Source organism: Penicillium griseofulvum (assembly GCF_001561935.1).
Source record: "Penicillium griseofulvum strain PG3 chromosome Unknown contig_79, whole genome shotgun sequence".
In the NCBI taxonomy this organism is placed as follows: domain Eukaryota; kingdom Fungi; phylum Ascomycota; class Eurotiomycetes; order Eurotiales; family Aspergillaceae; genus Penicillium; species Penicillium griseofulvum.
In genome coordinates, this window is record NW_024467420.1 from 2,474,507 (window position 1) to 2,490,331 (window position 15,825).

The 15,825-nt window shown below is 50.4% G+C and overlaps 3 protein-coding genes across 3 annotated transcripts; 1 reads left to right on the forward strand and 2 right to left on the reverse strand.

Annotated features, from left to right (window-relative positions):
• Positions 1-498: 498 nt before the first annotated feature.
• Positions 499-4,138, reverse strand: PGRI_008330 (pyruvate carboxylase; the record flags this gene model as incomplete). The annotated part of the gene is made up of 2 exons (XM_040788546.1): positions 499-606; positions 668-4,138. 2 exons carry the CDS (start codon positions 4,136-4,138, stop codon positions 499-501), a joined length of 3,579 nt encoding a protein of 1,192 aa, XP_040652318.1.
• Positions 4,139-6,285: 2,147 nt separating this feature from the next.
• Positions 6,286-11,665, reverse strand: PGRI_008340 (uncharacterized protein; the record flags this gene model as incomplete). Its single annotated transcript, XM_040788547.1, has 6 exons — positions 6,286-6,615; positions 6,666-10,886; positions 10,943-11,314; positions 11,390-11,416; positions 11,536-11,556; positions 11,627-11,665. 6 exons carry the CDS (start codon positions 11,663-11,665, stop codon positions 6,286-6,288), a joined length of 5,010 nt encoding a protein of 1,669 aa, XP_040652319.1.
• Positions 11,666-13,259: 1,594 nt separating this feature from the next.
• Positions 13,260-14,968, forward strand: PGRI_008350 (carboxylic acid transport protein; the record flags this gene model as incomplete). The annotated part of the gene is made up of 4 exons (XM_040788548.1): positions 13,260-13,816; positions 13,871-14,001; positions 14,062-14,240; positions 14,300-14,968. The coding sequence occupies 4 exons, from the start codon at positions 13,260-13,262 to the stop codon at positions 14,966-14,968; spliced, it is 1,536 nt and encodes a 511-aa protein (XP_040652320.1).
• Between the last annotated feature and the right edge of the window lie 857 nt (positions 14,969-15,825).

Below are 15,825 nucleotides of genomic sequence, written 5' to 3' on the forward strand. Positions count from 1 at the left end.
CGTAAATACACTCTAGTTTGAAGTGATATGTAGTCAAGGGGAGCAGTCCAGTCCGGGACACGCCCTTTAAGATGGTATCGGCCTTCATTCCGCAGTTTCCAGACGCTTAGCCGAGATAACGAGGCGATTGGGTTTCATTGGCGAGAGACAAGGACATCGGCAATTCGTCATTCACCATTGGCTATTGGCAGTTGGAGAAGGACACCTAGGTAGGAAGTGCTTTGTGGAGTAACGGCAGAAGTCCGCTCGGAGCTAGATCTGGCCCCGAATTACTAGCTTGTGCACTATGTTGTATAGAGATGAGGGAAGACTGAAATGCTTTGAATTCAAAAATCATTGTAACAGAATACTGTTTGATTCCAAATAAGCTAGAACAACAAATTGCCTAAATCCAGAGACGAAACTCGACACATAAAACTAAAAACGCTGAGAAATCATTCAAATCACATCACGCATCACAAATCATGCATGGTTCAGTAGTACAAAGTAGCTATGCTTTTACGCCTTGCTGATCCTGCAGATCAGGTCCTGGCCATCGACGGAGTCACCCTCCTTGACCAGGAGGCCGGACACCTTTCCGCTGTGCGGGGCGGAGATCACCATTTCCTAGATGAGAGTTAGCAACACATTCATGTATGTAATAGGAAAGCAAGAGATAATAACATACCATCTTCATGGCGCTCAGCACCGCAATAGGATCACCCTTCAAGACCTCGTGGCCATCATGGATGCGGATCTCAACCACGACACCACTCATAGGAGCGCCGACCTGGCTGCTGTCGGTGGGCTCGGCCTTGGGGCGGGCGCGGTTCTCGATCGAGGCCTTGTTGTCATCGACACTAACCTGGCGGACTTCACCGTTGACCTCGTAGAAGACCTCGCGCTGGCCGGTCTGCTCGGAGAGAGGACCGATGGCGAGCAGCTTCAGGATCAGGACCTTACCCTTCTCCAGCTCGACGTGGAACTCCTCGCCGATCTCGGGCCGGGCAAGGAAGTAGCGTGTCGGCAGAACGGACAGATCACCGAACTTCGCCACGAACTTGCGGTAGTCCTCGAACACCTTGGGGTACATGGCGTAACTGGCGACGTCACACTCGGTAGCAGCGCCGAACTTCTCGCGGATATCGTTCTTGATCTTGATGAGATCCATGGGTTCCAGGTACAGACCGGGGCGCTTGTCGAGCTTGCGACGGCCGCGCAGGGCCTTGGTGCGCAGAGGCTCGGGGAAGCCGCCGTAGGGCTGGCCCATCAGACCCTCGAAGAACTCCAAGACGGATCCAGGGAAGTCGAGTTGATCAGCACGGTCCAGCACGTCCTGGGCGGAAAGCTTGTTGCTGACGATCCAGGAGGCGAAGTCACCACAGACCTTGGAGGAGGGGGTGACCTTGACGATATCGCCCAGCAACTCGTTGGCCACCTCATAGGCCTTCTTGGTCTCGGCCCACTGCTGTCCGAGACCCAACTGGCTGGCCTGGAAGATCAGGTTGGTCAGCTGGCCACCGGGGATCTCGTGCTCATAGACCTCAGGATCAGGGCCGGTCAGACCAGCCTCGAAGGGAGAGTAGAGCAGACGAAGCTGAGCCCAGTAGCTGTCGATAGCGCGGATGTGGGACAGGTCCAGCTTGGGGTCGTGCTCGGTGCCCTGCAGCGAAGCAAGGAGAGCACCAATGCTGGGCTGCGAAGTCATACCAGACAGACTGTCGGTGGCGGCATCCACGGCATCAGCACCGGCCTCGGCACAGGCAATCATGGAGGCGACACCGGTTCCGGCGGAATCGTGAGTGTGGACGTGGATGGGGAGATCGGGGTAGCGCTTGCGGATGGAACCGACCAGCAAACGGGCAGCCTGGGGCTTGAGCACACCGGCCATATCCTTGATTCCAAGAACGTGGGGACGCATCTGGACGATCTTGTCCACGAGGCCCAGGTAGTAATCCAAGCTGTACTTCTTCTTAGGGTTCAACATGTCACCACTGTAGCACATGGTGGCCTCAACGACACCACCGGCTTCGTGGACGGCCTTACAACCGACCTCGAGCTGGTCAAGATCGTTCAGGGCATCGAAGACACGGAAGATATCGACACCGTACTTCTTGGCCTGCTTACAGAAGTGGTAGATGGCGTTATCAGGAAGGGAAGAGTAGGCGACACCGTTGGCTCCACGCAGCAGCATCTGGAAGGGAATGTTGGGCACGGCCTTGCGCATCTTGCGGAGTCTGTCCCAGGGATCCTCATAGAGGAAACGCATAGCCACATCGAAGGTGGCTCCACCCCAACACTCGAGGGAGTAAGCGTTGCTCAATGCGTGGCTAGTCTCAGCGGCAATGTTCAGCATATCAATTGTTCGCACACGGGTGGCAAGCAATGACTGGTGGGCATCACGCCAGGTGGTGTCCATGATCAAGCAGCCCTTGTTGGCGCGCACAGCGCGAGCGAAGCCCTCCGGGCCTTCGCTGTCCAGGATCTGCTTCCAGCCCTTGGTGCAAGGCACGGAGACATCAATGGGCTTACCAGCAGCATCATTGAGAACGGGGCGGATGATATCGCCCTTGAACTTGGGCTCGCCGATCTGGCCCTTGATACTGCTGCCGTTGACAGCAACGTCACCCAGGTAAGCGAGCAGCTTCTGAGCACGGTTCTGGCTGCCAACAAGGGTGAACAGCTCGGGGGTGTCATCAATGAATGTAGTCCAGCAAGTACCATCGATGAATGTGGGGTGGCTCAGGAGTGAAGCCAGGAAAGGAATGTTGGTCTTGACACCACGGATACGGAACTCAACCAGAGCACGCAGCATCTTGCGGCGGACGATCTCGTAGGTTGAGCCACGGCAAGTGCACTTGACCAACATAGAGTCGTAGTGAGGAGAGATAATGGCACCAGCGAAGCCGTTACCACCGTCCAGACGGACTCCATTGCCACCAGCAGAGCGGTAGACCTCGATCTTACCAGTGTCGGGGGAGAAGCCCTTGGCAGGATCCTCGGTAGTGATACGGCACTGAATAGCGAAACCGCGAGTAGAGATGCGGTCCTGGGTAAGGCCAAGTTGTTCAAGAGTTGCACCAGCAGCAATCTGGATCTGAGCAGCCACAATATCGATACCGGTGATTTCCTCGGTAATAGTATGCTCGACTTGAATTCTGGGGTTGATCTCGATGAAGTAGTGCTCATTGCCACAGACCAGGAACTCAGCGGTACCAGCGTTGCGGTACCGGACTGACTTGGCCAGCTTCACGGCATCAGACAAGATCTTATCACGAACATCGGTGGGAAGGTCCTTGGCAGGAGCAATCTCAACGACCTTCTGGTGGCGACGCTGGACGGAGCAATCACGTTCGAAGAGGTGAACAACATTGCCCTGGTTATCACCAAGAAGCTGAACCTCGATGTGCTTAGGCTGGTCAAGGAAACGCTCGACGAAGACGGTACCGTTACCGAAGGCGGTACGGGCCTCGGAGGTAGCACGCTCGAAAGAGTCACGCAGCTCGGACTGGGAACGGACAACACGCATACCACGGCCACCACCACCATAGGCAGCCTTAATGATGATAGGGAAACCAAATTCATCAGTGAAGGACTTGACCTCTTCAAAGCGCTCGACGGGGCCTGGGGTTCCAGGGACAACGGGAACATTGCACTTGATAGCAGCGCGGCGGGCGGAAACCTTGTCACCAAGGGCATCGATAGTTTCAGGAGTAGGGCCTACGAACACGATACCAGCTTTCTCGACATTGCGGGCGAACTCGGCGTTCTCCGAAAGGAAACCGTAGCCAGGGTGGATCAGGTGGACGCCGTGCTCCTGGGCGATCTTGATGATCTCATCACCGGCCAGATAAGCACCCACAGGGGTATATTGGCCCCGGTGACCGATCATGTAAGCCTCATCAGCCTTTTGGCGATGCATTGAGAGACGATCTTCGTGTGAGAAGACTGCGACTGTCTGGAGGGACAGTTCGTGTGCGGTACGGAAGATACGGATGGGGATTTCACCACGGTTGGCGACTAGAATCTTTTGGAAGTGCATGATGGTGGAATTGGCCCGCAGACGGCGGTGGACTGAGTCCTGGTGGTGCTCATTGTGATCCTCGATGAAGTCGGACTCATCAATGGCCTGCTCCGGCTGTCGGTGCGGGGCAGCCATGGTGTAGATATGTGAGAGGGAGGTAGTAGGATTTGGTTTACTGGGAGAGAATTGGGGATTAGTTTGGAAGTTCTAAGTTGTCCCGAGGTCCTGTGGAAAGCAGAGGCGGTGACTCACTATAGATAACCTTGGAAGCTGGGAAGCTATCCGGATCCAAGTTCAGGCCGGTTTCGGCGGATCACTTGCGCAATTGCTCACACTGGTTTTCAATATAAGCAATAGGAGCTGTATAATAGAGATTGAGTAGAATTGAATAGAATTGGACTGTAGTTAAGAGATGAAATAGAAAAAAAAAAAAGAAAGTAAAAGGTTTTTGGGGGGGAGGAGGGGGGTAGATAAAGAGGGGAATCACAAGCGCGATCTACATGTCACAGATACTTTCCGGGGCGAGGAAGTTGACTTCAGGAATGAGGTAACAGGTACATACAGGTTCACCGGTACACCGGAGCCAATGCCTAGAAATTGGGAATGATCAAATCGAATAGAATAATGATAGAATAATTAGAATATTATTTTATTCGATTTATTCAATTTATTATATTGATTTTATCCAATTGCTATTTACCCAGTTCATGCGGGGCTTGACCCTTCGGTATTGCTTCCCCCATACTAACCCTATACTTCCCTATTATTTCCACATCCCCCCTACCCCGGACGAGAACAATGGCATCTCGCACGATAACTTTTCCACGATAACATTCGGGTAGTTTAGGTAAATTTCGCTGATCTACCTCGGGCCATCGGGACAATTGTGAACATCCAACGACATCATTGATTATACGGATATTCACGGAAAACCATCAAGGGAATAGGCCGGGGGAGACTCGGAGAACTCTCGACATGTGCAGAGAGAAGGCTAAAATAGTTCGGGGAATATACATAATTACCTTACTAAGGTCCGATCTGACTCACATAATTATCTAAATAATTTTCATCTTCCAAAATATTCCAAAAAAAAGGGAAATGAAAATCTAGGACCGGTCATGAGATCTAAAAAAGCCGATAATCGCAATGACGCTATTTGATTTGTGTAAAACCCCCACTATTCAACTCTCCCAATCTCACATATCCCTCCCTTGGCACTCTGGGGGGATCTCCCGCTTGTATGACAGGTACTACATAAGGACCTTACCCATGCACTCCCGCCAACATTCCGAACCCATTAGGATTCCCAAGATGCCAAGGTACTTTATACAACCCGAGCTATTCCACTCTTAGCATCCATCAGTCCGAGAATGCAACCTGATATAAGGAGGACCATTGCCTACTCCTCTCAGAGAAACTTGGCTGATAAGCCTACATGTACGGAGTCCATGTGCAATCACCGCTCGATACGCTTATCTACCAACCTTGGAAGTTTCCCCGAGCGATTGACATCGTCAGGATCAACCCCGGGGGTCCTTTGGTTACACTCCTGCACATCCCCGACGGAAAATTACATCCCTTCTTTCCGCCAACCCTTACTTGGCTGCATGATTCTAGCACGGGGTTCAAATCTTCAAGAATTGACCGTTATTCTCTAGGAGAGTAAATCTATCTCGGAACTGTGAAACCGCTTGTATACATATGCTGTACCTCAGTTCCGTAGCACTAAAACTAAAAAAAGAAACAGGAATTATGCTTCGAGCCGAGATGGAGAGTGGGGAAATATAAGAGATCGAATATCAACCTGCCATCGCACCTCATGGGCAAAGCTGTAAGCTGATAAGGTGATCTGCAGGACTCATATTCAATCCCATACCAATACATTGCAGATGATTTACCTTGGCGTCTTGGCAAGACTTCTTTCTTCACCGAGAACCTTTGTGCTCAAATGGATCCTGGGAACCTTGGCAGCCTCGGACTTATGGGGGAAAAAAAAAAAACAGGGAATTACTGATACTGCGGTGAGAATAAAAAGAAAAATCGCGTTACTGGAATATCGGACCATGGCCCAGACTGTTAAAGCATAAAAACGCAAGCTTATCAAATACATGCGGGCAAGAAAAAAAAATTATCAGAAAGATTAATGGGGTCATGAGTTCCTCCTATGGCACGATCTTGGCGTAACCATCCCATATGAAAATCGTTCCTTTTGCAACCTCAAAAGCATCACTTCCGCTGTATGTTACAAATGCAAGAGAAACGGAGAAAAAAAAGATCAACGTCTAGAATCCACGATACCCAGTGGCCTGGGGTGTGAGACCGGCGCCGTTGGATTGAGGGCCCTGGGTCAGCATAAGCCGCGAGCCCTGCAAGATGGGAGTGTTGTCCTCCTCTGTGCGGGTTGACTTCTCGCGGTTCTTGCGCTCCTCGTTATCCTTCTTGAGCATCTCGATTGATCGGGTTTGCTCGCAGAGGAAGTTGATCATGAAGGGCATAGTGAAATCGTGAAGACCCTTGCGCCATGAGATCTCCATGATGACGTCGGGACGGATGAGGTCGTAGCAGGCATAAAGCATGCCAACGTAGCACTCGCGGCTACCAATATCGACGAACTAGTTGAAATTAGTAAGGTCTCGAGAAATAGCAGAGAAAGGAAACTTACGTAGCGGAGAAGATCCTCCACAACCTCGGGCTTGGCGGAGATAGCGGCGGTCTCAATAGCATCCTTGTAGAGCTTGTCTTGCTTGGAGAGAGCGATCGACTTTTCCCAGCGCTTGTTGTTACGGTAAATGTTGGCCGCAATCTGGCGGAAGAAAATGAGGTCGTGCTTCTCAAGACGCTGGGCAAGAGCCACAGCATCAAAGTTGTCATTCTGATCAACAGAATCCTTGAGCAGCTTGTGGTCCTCCTCCTCGATCAGAATCTCGTTAATAGCGTCGTTGACAGCCCGCTTATTCTGAGATTGCACATTGAGCAGGAAAGGCTTGATCAGGGGAATGTTGTCAGAGCTCTGGAAGATGCGAACGACACGGTTGACGTCGATACGAGCGGTCAGGGCCTGAAGCAGGTCAGTGAGCAGAAGGGGCTGCTCCTGAAGGTAGAAGTTCAGCGCTCGGTAGTAAATCTCCAAGTTGGCAACCTTGACAATAATGTCCTTGAACGAGTGGTGCTCCCAGGCATCGGCTGCGCGCTCCATCATAGCGAGAGCGGCGTTATCCCACTCATCGTAGTGGCAGTACAGGAAAACCAGCTCCGGCCAGAGGTTGGCTTCCTCACAAGCCCGGATCATCTTGGGGATGTTGATGCGGGACCAGAAGAGCTTCAGGTGCTCCATGACACGGTCTGGGTGGTACTTAGACAGAGCAATGCCAAGCTCAGTGAACATGCCCATATGAGCCCGCTCGAGACCAAGGCCTGCCTCCAAGACAGCGATCAATTCATCGAAGTAACCATTGCGCTCGTACTGGCGAACAAGGCTCTGCAGCTCCTCGGCGTGGACAATCAGGTTGAGACCGCAAATCTGGGCAAGACGGAATTCCTTCTTCTCAACACAGGCCTCATTGACCTGCTTCCAAACCTTGACGCTATTAGCCTTGCGGGCACACTCCACTGCAGCCTGGTAGTCTTCCAAGTGAACCAGGGTAGTCGCCAACTTAGCCCAGTTAGAGATGTTGGTGAAGAAGATCTTAGCGGCATGGTGGAAGCCTTCAGCATAAGCCTTGTCACCGGATGCTTCAATATCCGCAACATTGGTGGTGCGAAGGAAGTCCTCGAGCTCAGCAAGCTGGTCCAGGCGGGCAAAGCAGAAAGCAAGGGCTGTATCAATAGCCGGCTCACGCAGCGTCTTGCGGGCCATCCGAAGGAACTTGACGAGATCCTCGTCCTTGCCTGCGTGAGTTGCGGTCTCAATCACCTCGTGGTAGTTCGACGGGTCCTCTGCACGGATATATGACTCAATTGAGTCAGTCACACGAAGACCATCGAGTTGGGCCTTGGCGACCTTGCTCCAAACTTCGGACAGCTCGACACGCTCAGCAAACTCTTGGGCTCGGTCGATGCTGACAATATTCTCCACAAGCACGTTGACGGCGGCCAGGTTGTTGTTAACCTTCTTGTAGATTTCAAAGGCCTCCTCGTACAGACCGACGCTAGTACACATCTCAGCAATTTCGTCAGCGGAGAATTCGTTAAGCTGGTGAATGTAGTCCATTAGGCGACTCTTGTCAGCCTTGGCAGCAGTCAACATCAAAAGGTTCTGCAAGCTGGTGTTATCACTGAAAGGAGAGGGCTCGAGAATGATCTTCTCCAGCAGCTCAATCAGTTCGCCGGGCAGATCGGCCTCAAGGAACGATTTGACGGCGACAGACACCTTCTCGGGCTCGGTGGATTCGGGAACTGCGGTGGCGATGACCTGGTCCACGAGGGAACGCCGGCCCTCATTGTTCTCGCTGAGAACAAAGCTCCAGATCTCGGGATCGGCACGCTCAACGAGGTAACGAGCTTGGGCACGGAACATGGAGTTCTCATTGGTGATGCTAATGAGCTCCAGGTCGTTCTGACCCTTGCTGTAGGCAATGTACGCCAGGTTGGGGTCACGTTTCTCGCAGTACTTTCCAACAGTGAGAGTGTCGTACTGGTCGTTCTCCTTGAGGAACTTCTCGGGGTCGTTGTTGCTGTCAATGTAAATCTTTGCAAGAGCGTTGTAGACAGCCTGTTGCTGGTTGCCAGTGGCAAGAGTGGCCTCGAGGAAAGGCAGGAGCAGCTTGAGACGGTTTCGGCTCTCGACCTCAGAAACGAGCTCGTCGATGGGGATCACGGATGGGTCGACAGTCGAGAGCAGATTCTTGATGATGCTCTCCTCGCAGTCGACATCGAGCAAGCCGCCAACAACAGCAGGGGCACGACCAGGGTTGACACGCTGGACATAGACCTCAATCGATTTGAACTGTTGGTTCTGGTAGAGGTACAGGACCAGATCATGGATAAAGTTGAAACGATCACAAACGATGATCAAGGGGAGTTGCTCTGTAAGGCGGGCTTCCTTCAGGAAATTCTTCACCTTCTCAGGGTTGTAGTAGTTGCTTTCACGGCAAATTCGCTCAACCTCAGTGACCTGGTTCATGGCGGTGGCAGCCTCGATGTACTTGAAGTGCACTTCGGGGTCCTCGCTGAGGTTGACAATGCTTCCCAAGTAGTAGTAAAGGCCCTCAGCAGTGCGGTATTTCTCCAGAAGATCGATCAGACGGTTAGCACCGAGAAGGTCGGAGAACTTAGTAGCAATCTGGACCACAGCCTGCAGGTTCTGTCGAATGTTCGACTCCAGCATAGTGTCCATGCAATCGAGAGTCTGCTCCACAGACAGGCGGCCGAAGTAGTTGATCAGCCACTCAGGGCTCAGCTTGTCGGTGCGGACAATGTTGCGCTTGATTACAGCAGGATCATCCGAGTTTTCCAAAGCACGCTGGATAAGACCGGCGTTCTCGCAAAGCTGGGCGATACGAGGACGGTCAAAGTGTGTGAAGATTTCGTTGCCGAGGATGGCATCTGCGACCTGGGGGGCGTTGACGAGGTTCATCTCCAGTAGACGAGTTTGCAGGTGGCCGTGCTCAGGCTTGTTGTCCTTGAGGGCGTCCAGAAGGAAGGAAGTGGCCTGCTGGATCATGTTCTGTGACACAAACACATCAACGACGCGGTCAAGGTCAACCAATGCACCACTTTCTTCATTGGCGAGCTGAGTAGCGAACTCGGCACCCTTCTCGGGGTTCACGCGAACAATGTGCCCAAGCAGCTGGGTGTAGTCCGGCTGGTATCCAGCTTGCTTGGAGTATGCAAGAATCTTGTCGAATTGACCAGTCTCCGCGAATCCAGCAACAACCTTTTGAGGAACATTAGCTTGGAGATAAACGGTCAGGGCAAGGGACATGTCGTATGGCCGGATAATGTCACCAAGCTCCTCCGAGCTCTCCAGCTTCTTCTCCTGCATCCACTTCTCAAGCAAGTGCTTGCGGTTCTGCTGCAAGACGGGTCGGACAAGCTCAACACTTTCGTACTTGTTGAGCGAACCCTTGTCCAGGAGCATACCGAAGTACTGCAAGATCACCGACATCTGACCGGTTTGAGGAGCGCTCTTGAAACGGTTGATGGTGTCCAGAGTGCGGAGGAAACCCCGGGGAGAGTTGGCAGCAATCTTGGCGGCTTCGGCGTAATTCTGCGAAGCCATGAGAGAGTCAAACTGTTGTTGGTACAGATGGTCCGCGCCTGGAAGGCCGGCCTTCGAGGCAAGTTTGATAGCAAGACCAGACATGGCGGGGTTCTCCATAAGGTACTGGATAATAGTTGTTTCATCGACACTGACGGCTAGGACCTGGCCCTTGCGGTTCACACCGACGAGACCGGCTCCCTCGGAATCTGGGGTCGTAGTGAAGATCGTCTCGCTAGAGATGCGGTTCATGAAGATACAAGTGCCAGTCTCGAGATCATAAAGGTGGATGAAGCCATATTTCGTAACGAGGTAGACCACGTCATATTTGCTAGACACCTGCATTGCGACGGGGAAATCATTGACCGCCTCTTGTGGGAAGTACACCTCGACGGCCTTCTTCTGGAACCGAGGGTTGGGCTCTTGATGGTCAATTTCGGCGATTTGCAGCTTGGCGCCAGTTTGGGTGCGAACGGCGAAAGTGAAGAGGCTGTGGGGTAAGGGGGAGCCCTCGACGGTAATGTTAGCGAAAGAGGCAGCATGACCTTCGATAAACTGAGAGATCCCGCGCTCCTTTGAGTAAAGCTGCATCGATCCAACGACCCGACCCTGCTGTTGGCTAATACCGACCACAACCATCCACTTCTCCTCGGCATTGACGCGGTAGTTGATAATTTGGCATCCCTAACAACAGATTAGTATACGTTTTGATCATTGTATCCACATCGCAAACCACATACTGCAAGGTTGGGAAGTCGGTCGAACACCTTAACGGGGTTCTGCTGCGTGGCGTCATAGACATCCCAGTGATAGACCGCTGAGTCGGTGACCAGACCCAGGGACCTTTCGCTGAACCACTTCCAGTAGACAATATCTTCATTCATAACCGCCGATTTCAGCTTTTGCCGCGCGCTGAGGTCGAAAATCTGAATGGTGCGGCCCTGAGCCTTCAAGGCGATGATGTTCTTGTTCCAATGCATAATCGCACTGTCAGCGTTGATTGGGCGTCGTAGAACTTCATTGTTGTTCTTGAGGTCGATAATGATGACCTCTGGTTTACCATCATCGTCCGGCTTTTGACGAACACAAACGTAGTGGTCGGATTCTAGTGTCTAAAATGGAACATTGTCAAGTTAGCCAGATCCATGTTTTGAGGAGCAGTCGCAAGGTGACAGTAAATAACTTACACATGAAGTAAAGCCAATTGATGCCGGCTGTAAATATGAATGTCAGTCAAAGTCCAAATATACCCAGAAATATTGCGCTGGGCGGCCGGTGCATCCGTCTCGAAGCTAGAGCTAGTCACGGAGCATGTAACCATGGTTGTACATACCGCAATACCGACAGAGGTCAACTATAGAAATCATTCGCAGGTTAGTTTCAAGGCTTCAATGGTCGTGAGATAAAGATGAGGAGCCACATACATTGACCAGCTCTGTGAACTTGATAGGTAGAGGAGCCATATTTACGTAGGCCGCAGTACGACCTAGTTCGCCGAATGAAACGCCACGCAAAGAAGGCAGAAGAATTGAATTATGATGAAAAGGGGTGATGAAGTGCAAATGTCACGAGCAAGAAAAAAGAAAAGAAGAAGAAGTATGAATAGAAGAAGGGGGGGTAGAGATCTGGTAGATGCGGAAGTGACCTCAGGAGGCCGCTGCTGTCGTTGCTGAGGTGTCGCTTACTGGATGATCACGTGACACGGGGCTTGCCAGATCATCTCTTTCAGTGTTTGCAGGAAAGATAAAGAGAGAGTAAAGTGAAATGTAGATAGCAAACTTGTTTATATGTTTGTCAGATTGACTTGAGAGAGTCATACAGAATTGCTGTCAACTCAAGTTTCTACCTCTTTTACCTATGCTCGAGGTATAACTGACCGCCCTCAGAATGCTTCCATGATTACAAGGTACACCCGTAGACGTATGTAGCTCTTGCTACTCACTCCGGCCATGTTCTCTGGTATTTTCTTTGTTTCTGTGCCTTTTTGAGTTGGATATCACTGAGCCGAAGATATATATCACATTACTCTTCAAAATAGATCCAATTTCTCCAAATATAAGCTATGGATACCTGCATGAGAATATAAGCCCTCAAAACCGTTGAACCCTAAAAGAAGGGAATGTGCATGTTCAGCTTCTTTTACCAGACGCAATGAGCCTCTGGCTAAAGCCAAGAGTTCTAAACTCAAGAGACTTCAGGTTGGGGATTGGGAATTGGCCCCTTAACCAGATCCACTCTAGCGGACCTTGGCCATCCAACCATCACAACTGTGGTGCGCCCCAGCTCTTCAGACGTCATTAGGTGAGTCCCTCCGGCATTTTCTCGGTATGAAGTTATTTAAATGACCAGCTAACCCCAATCTACGGGGTAGGAAACATCCAGACAATCTAGCCGAGTACTAACAGCCAACAGGAGCCCCCAAGGAAGTTCTTCCGGCGGTCTAAGCCGTAATCTCACACATTAAATACCGAACTGGAGCCACAGGAATGCATATCGGCCCATTTTTAACTTGAAATTCTCGGCGTAAAGGATCAATGAGCACGCGCACAGCGCCATCCAGCCTGTGGATGTCTTATTTATCTCGGTCAGCCAAGCCCGGAAGGGTCTCTTAGCTAGGTTCTCCCCACGCCAAGCCAGCCTTAAAGTGCGCGATGCGGGATGTTGCTTATATGCTGTCCTCGCATTGGCGGCATAGGGCTTCCCACTCCTTGGCATTGGACCATAAGCGGAATGATATTCTACATACCTTGTCCGAAACTCGGGGGATCCTGGGGTGCAGCGGGATTTGTTGTTCGCATGACGAGAAAAATGCGGGATAGAGATGCGGGGGTACATCATGGTATGTGACTATAAAATGGTAAGCGCCGACGTAAAAATTCAAAGAAATATGCCAAACATTCCCAGGAAGAGTCCCACAAACTATTCTGTCGAATTTTCTGGGTCACTTTGTTCAAAGTGATCTGATTGTTTTATTAGTTGGGCTCGTATCTTCCTGGCTTTTTTTCTTTTCTTTTTTTTCTCAAGTTACTCTACTCCCTCTATTGATAGACAGCCATAATGGCGTCTCCCAATGAAAGGGCAGATCCGATTCCGAGCGGTATGTTCGCCACGGCACGTCAGTCCATTGGAGATATCTTCATCTGGAAGCAGCGTGTCGAGGTGACCAATGAACAAGGAGAGACATACGCAGAATGGCAGACCCCAGAGCGTATCCAGAACCCCTTCAGTCTGATGGCACAGCTTTCAGCTCGAGACTGGGTGTTCTTCCTGGTGGGACTCATTGCCTGGACTGCCGATGCATTCGACTTCCATGCGCTCTCCATCCAGACAAAGAAGCTGGCGGATTACTACGGCAGATCCAAAACAGATATTTCAACTGCCATTACTCTGACTCTGCTTCTGAGAAGTGTAGGAGCTGCGTTCTTTGGTCTCGCTGGTGATAAATATGGTCGTAAATGGCCTATGGTACTCAATATGATCATTCTGGGAATCTTGCAAATTGCCACGATTTATAGTAAGACCTTCCAGCAGTTCTTGGCTGTGCGAAGCCTCTTCGGTCTTTTCATGGGTGGTGTTTATGGAAATGCTATTTCCATGGCTTTGGAACATTGCCCGTGAGTATTATCTTCCAGGGTTGAGTGACTTTCGTTAATCATCTTGCAAACCAGTGTCAATGCGAGAGGTCTTATGTCTGGAATCCTTCAACAAGGATATTCGCTTGGATATGTGTTTGCGGCATGTGCCAACCTTGGTGTTGGTGGTGAAACAGATAGTTGGAAGACCGTATTCTGGATTGCAGGTGAGTCTACTGTCCCAATCGAATGATGTTTTCTTACCACTAACAATCTGTCTTGTGCAGCCGGTATCTCAATTGCAGTTGGTTTCGTTCGCATTTGTTTCCCTGAGTCACAGTCCTTCATCGAAGCCAAGAAAGCCGGCAAGCGAACAATGACCGCAGGCGAGTTTTGGCGTGAAACAATAAGCATGTTGGGCAAGGAGTGGCGTATGTGCATCTACTGTATCATTCTCATGACCTGGGTATGTTATGAACGATATTCTGGCTCCTACCAATCTTTATCTAATTTATCCCGCGATAGTTTAATTTCTATTCCCACACATCCCAAGACTCGTACACCACATTCATGCTCACTGCAAAGGAGCTCAAAAATGACGGTGCTTCGCGAGCTTCTATTCTGATGAAGACTGGGGCCTGTGTGGGCGGAACCATCATCGGCTACCTGTCCCAGTTCTTCGGTCGTCGCCGAGCAATCATCTTCGCCGCCTTGATGTCTGGAGTCCTCATCCCGGCATGGATCCTCCCGGAAAGCGAGAGGTCTCTGAGCGCGACAGGATTCTTCATGCAGTTCTTCGTTCAGGGAGCATGGGGCGTGATCCCCGTTCATCTAAACGAACTGTCACCCCCGGCATTCCGCTCTTCGTTCACAGGTCTAACATACCAAATTGGAAATATGATTTCCTCGCCATCGGCACAGATTGTGAACGCAATCTCTGAATCCACTTTTATCACTAGTGCATCTGGTCATCGTGTTGAGGCCTATGGGCCTGTGATGGGAGTTGCCACTGCCATTATTGCTTTTGGTATCATGGTCACTACCGCTGTTGGTCCTGAGAAACGTGGCCGCCGGTTCGAAACCGTTGTGGCCGGAGTGGACGAAACTGCCACCAAAACCATGGATTTGGAAACAGGTGCAGGTGATCATAAGCCAAGTGATCAGACCATTGAGATGGCGGATCAGAAAAAGTAAAATTGGTCCTGGTGGTAATTGATTTCGGAACGGGGTTTATTTTGGGTCTTTCGTCACTCTACGGAGTGCAATATGGAGGATACTCTCTATGTACTTAATTCTCTTATTTCATCTAGGTACTTCACATTATGAGTTACGTCAAGGACAACAGAACGAGAATATGAAATGACATTTTATATATATTTGGGAATTCTTCGACCAATCTTGATGAAACTTTGAACACATTCTATTCCTCGTATCAATGAAGTTTTATATAACCTTGGAAAGGGTTCTATATCTCTATAAAAATAACCAAATAGTCGGCTATATAAGTGGCTTTGTTAAATACTTTTAGTAGTATTTTTAGATGTCTTCTCGGACATTTCTTAGACGTTATTTTTTAAGATATTTCTTCCTTTAAGAGTGCCATGGCTCCCAACAATTAGAATATAGAGTTAATATGGCTTAACTATGCCAAACGATGGGATTTTCCATGTATAACCTTATCAGAGTAGTTCAGACGTCTCAAAGGTCTTGTCACTTCAACCGTTAAGTACATACTCACCAATAACCCGCCATGATGAATAGAGCACGGCCCGTTAGAGCGCTTTCCGGAGTAGAAGCGCAAGTCTTCTTTGGTTGCATGTAACGGAAGTTGCACCTTCGTGGCGCAAATTCCACTGAAGCATAGGCCATTCCACACTGCGAAGCTGCTGTTTAAGTTGTCACGCGGTATGAGAGGAAAGTGTGAAGCGTGGACAATTCCCATGCAGGGATTGTTGTCAGATCGAAGGAGCATATCGTCACTCTACAAGCTACGGCCGGTCTACTTCTAATGCCAGGCAAATGGCATTTACAAGGATAGGATAAGGACAGAC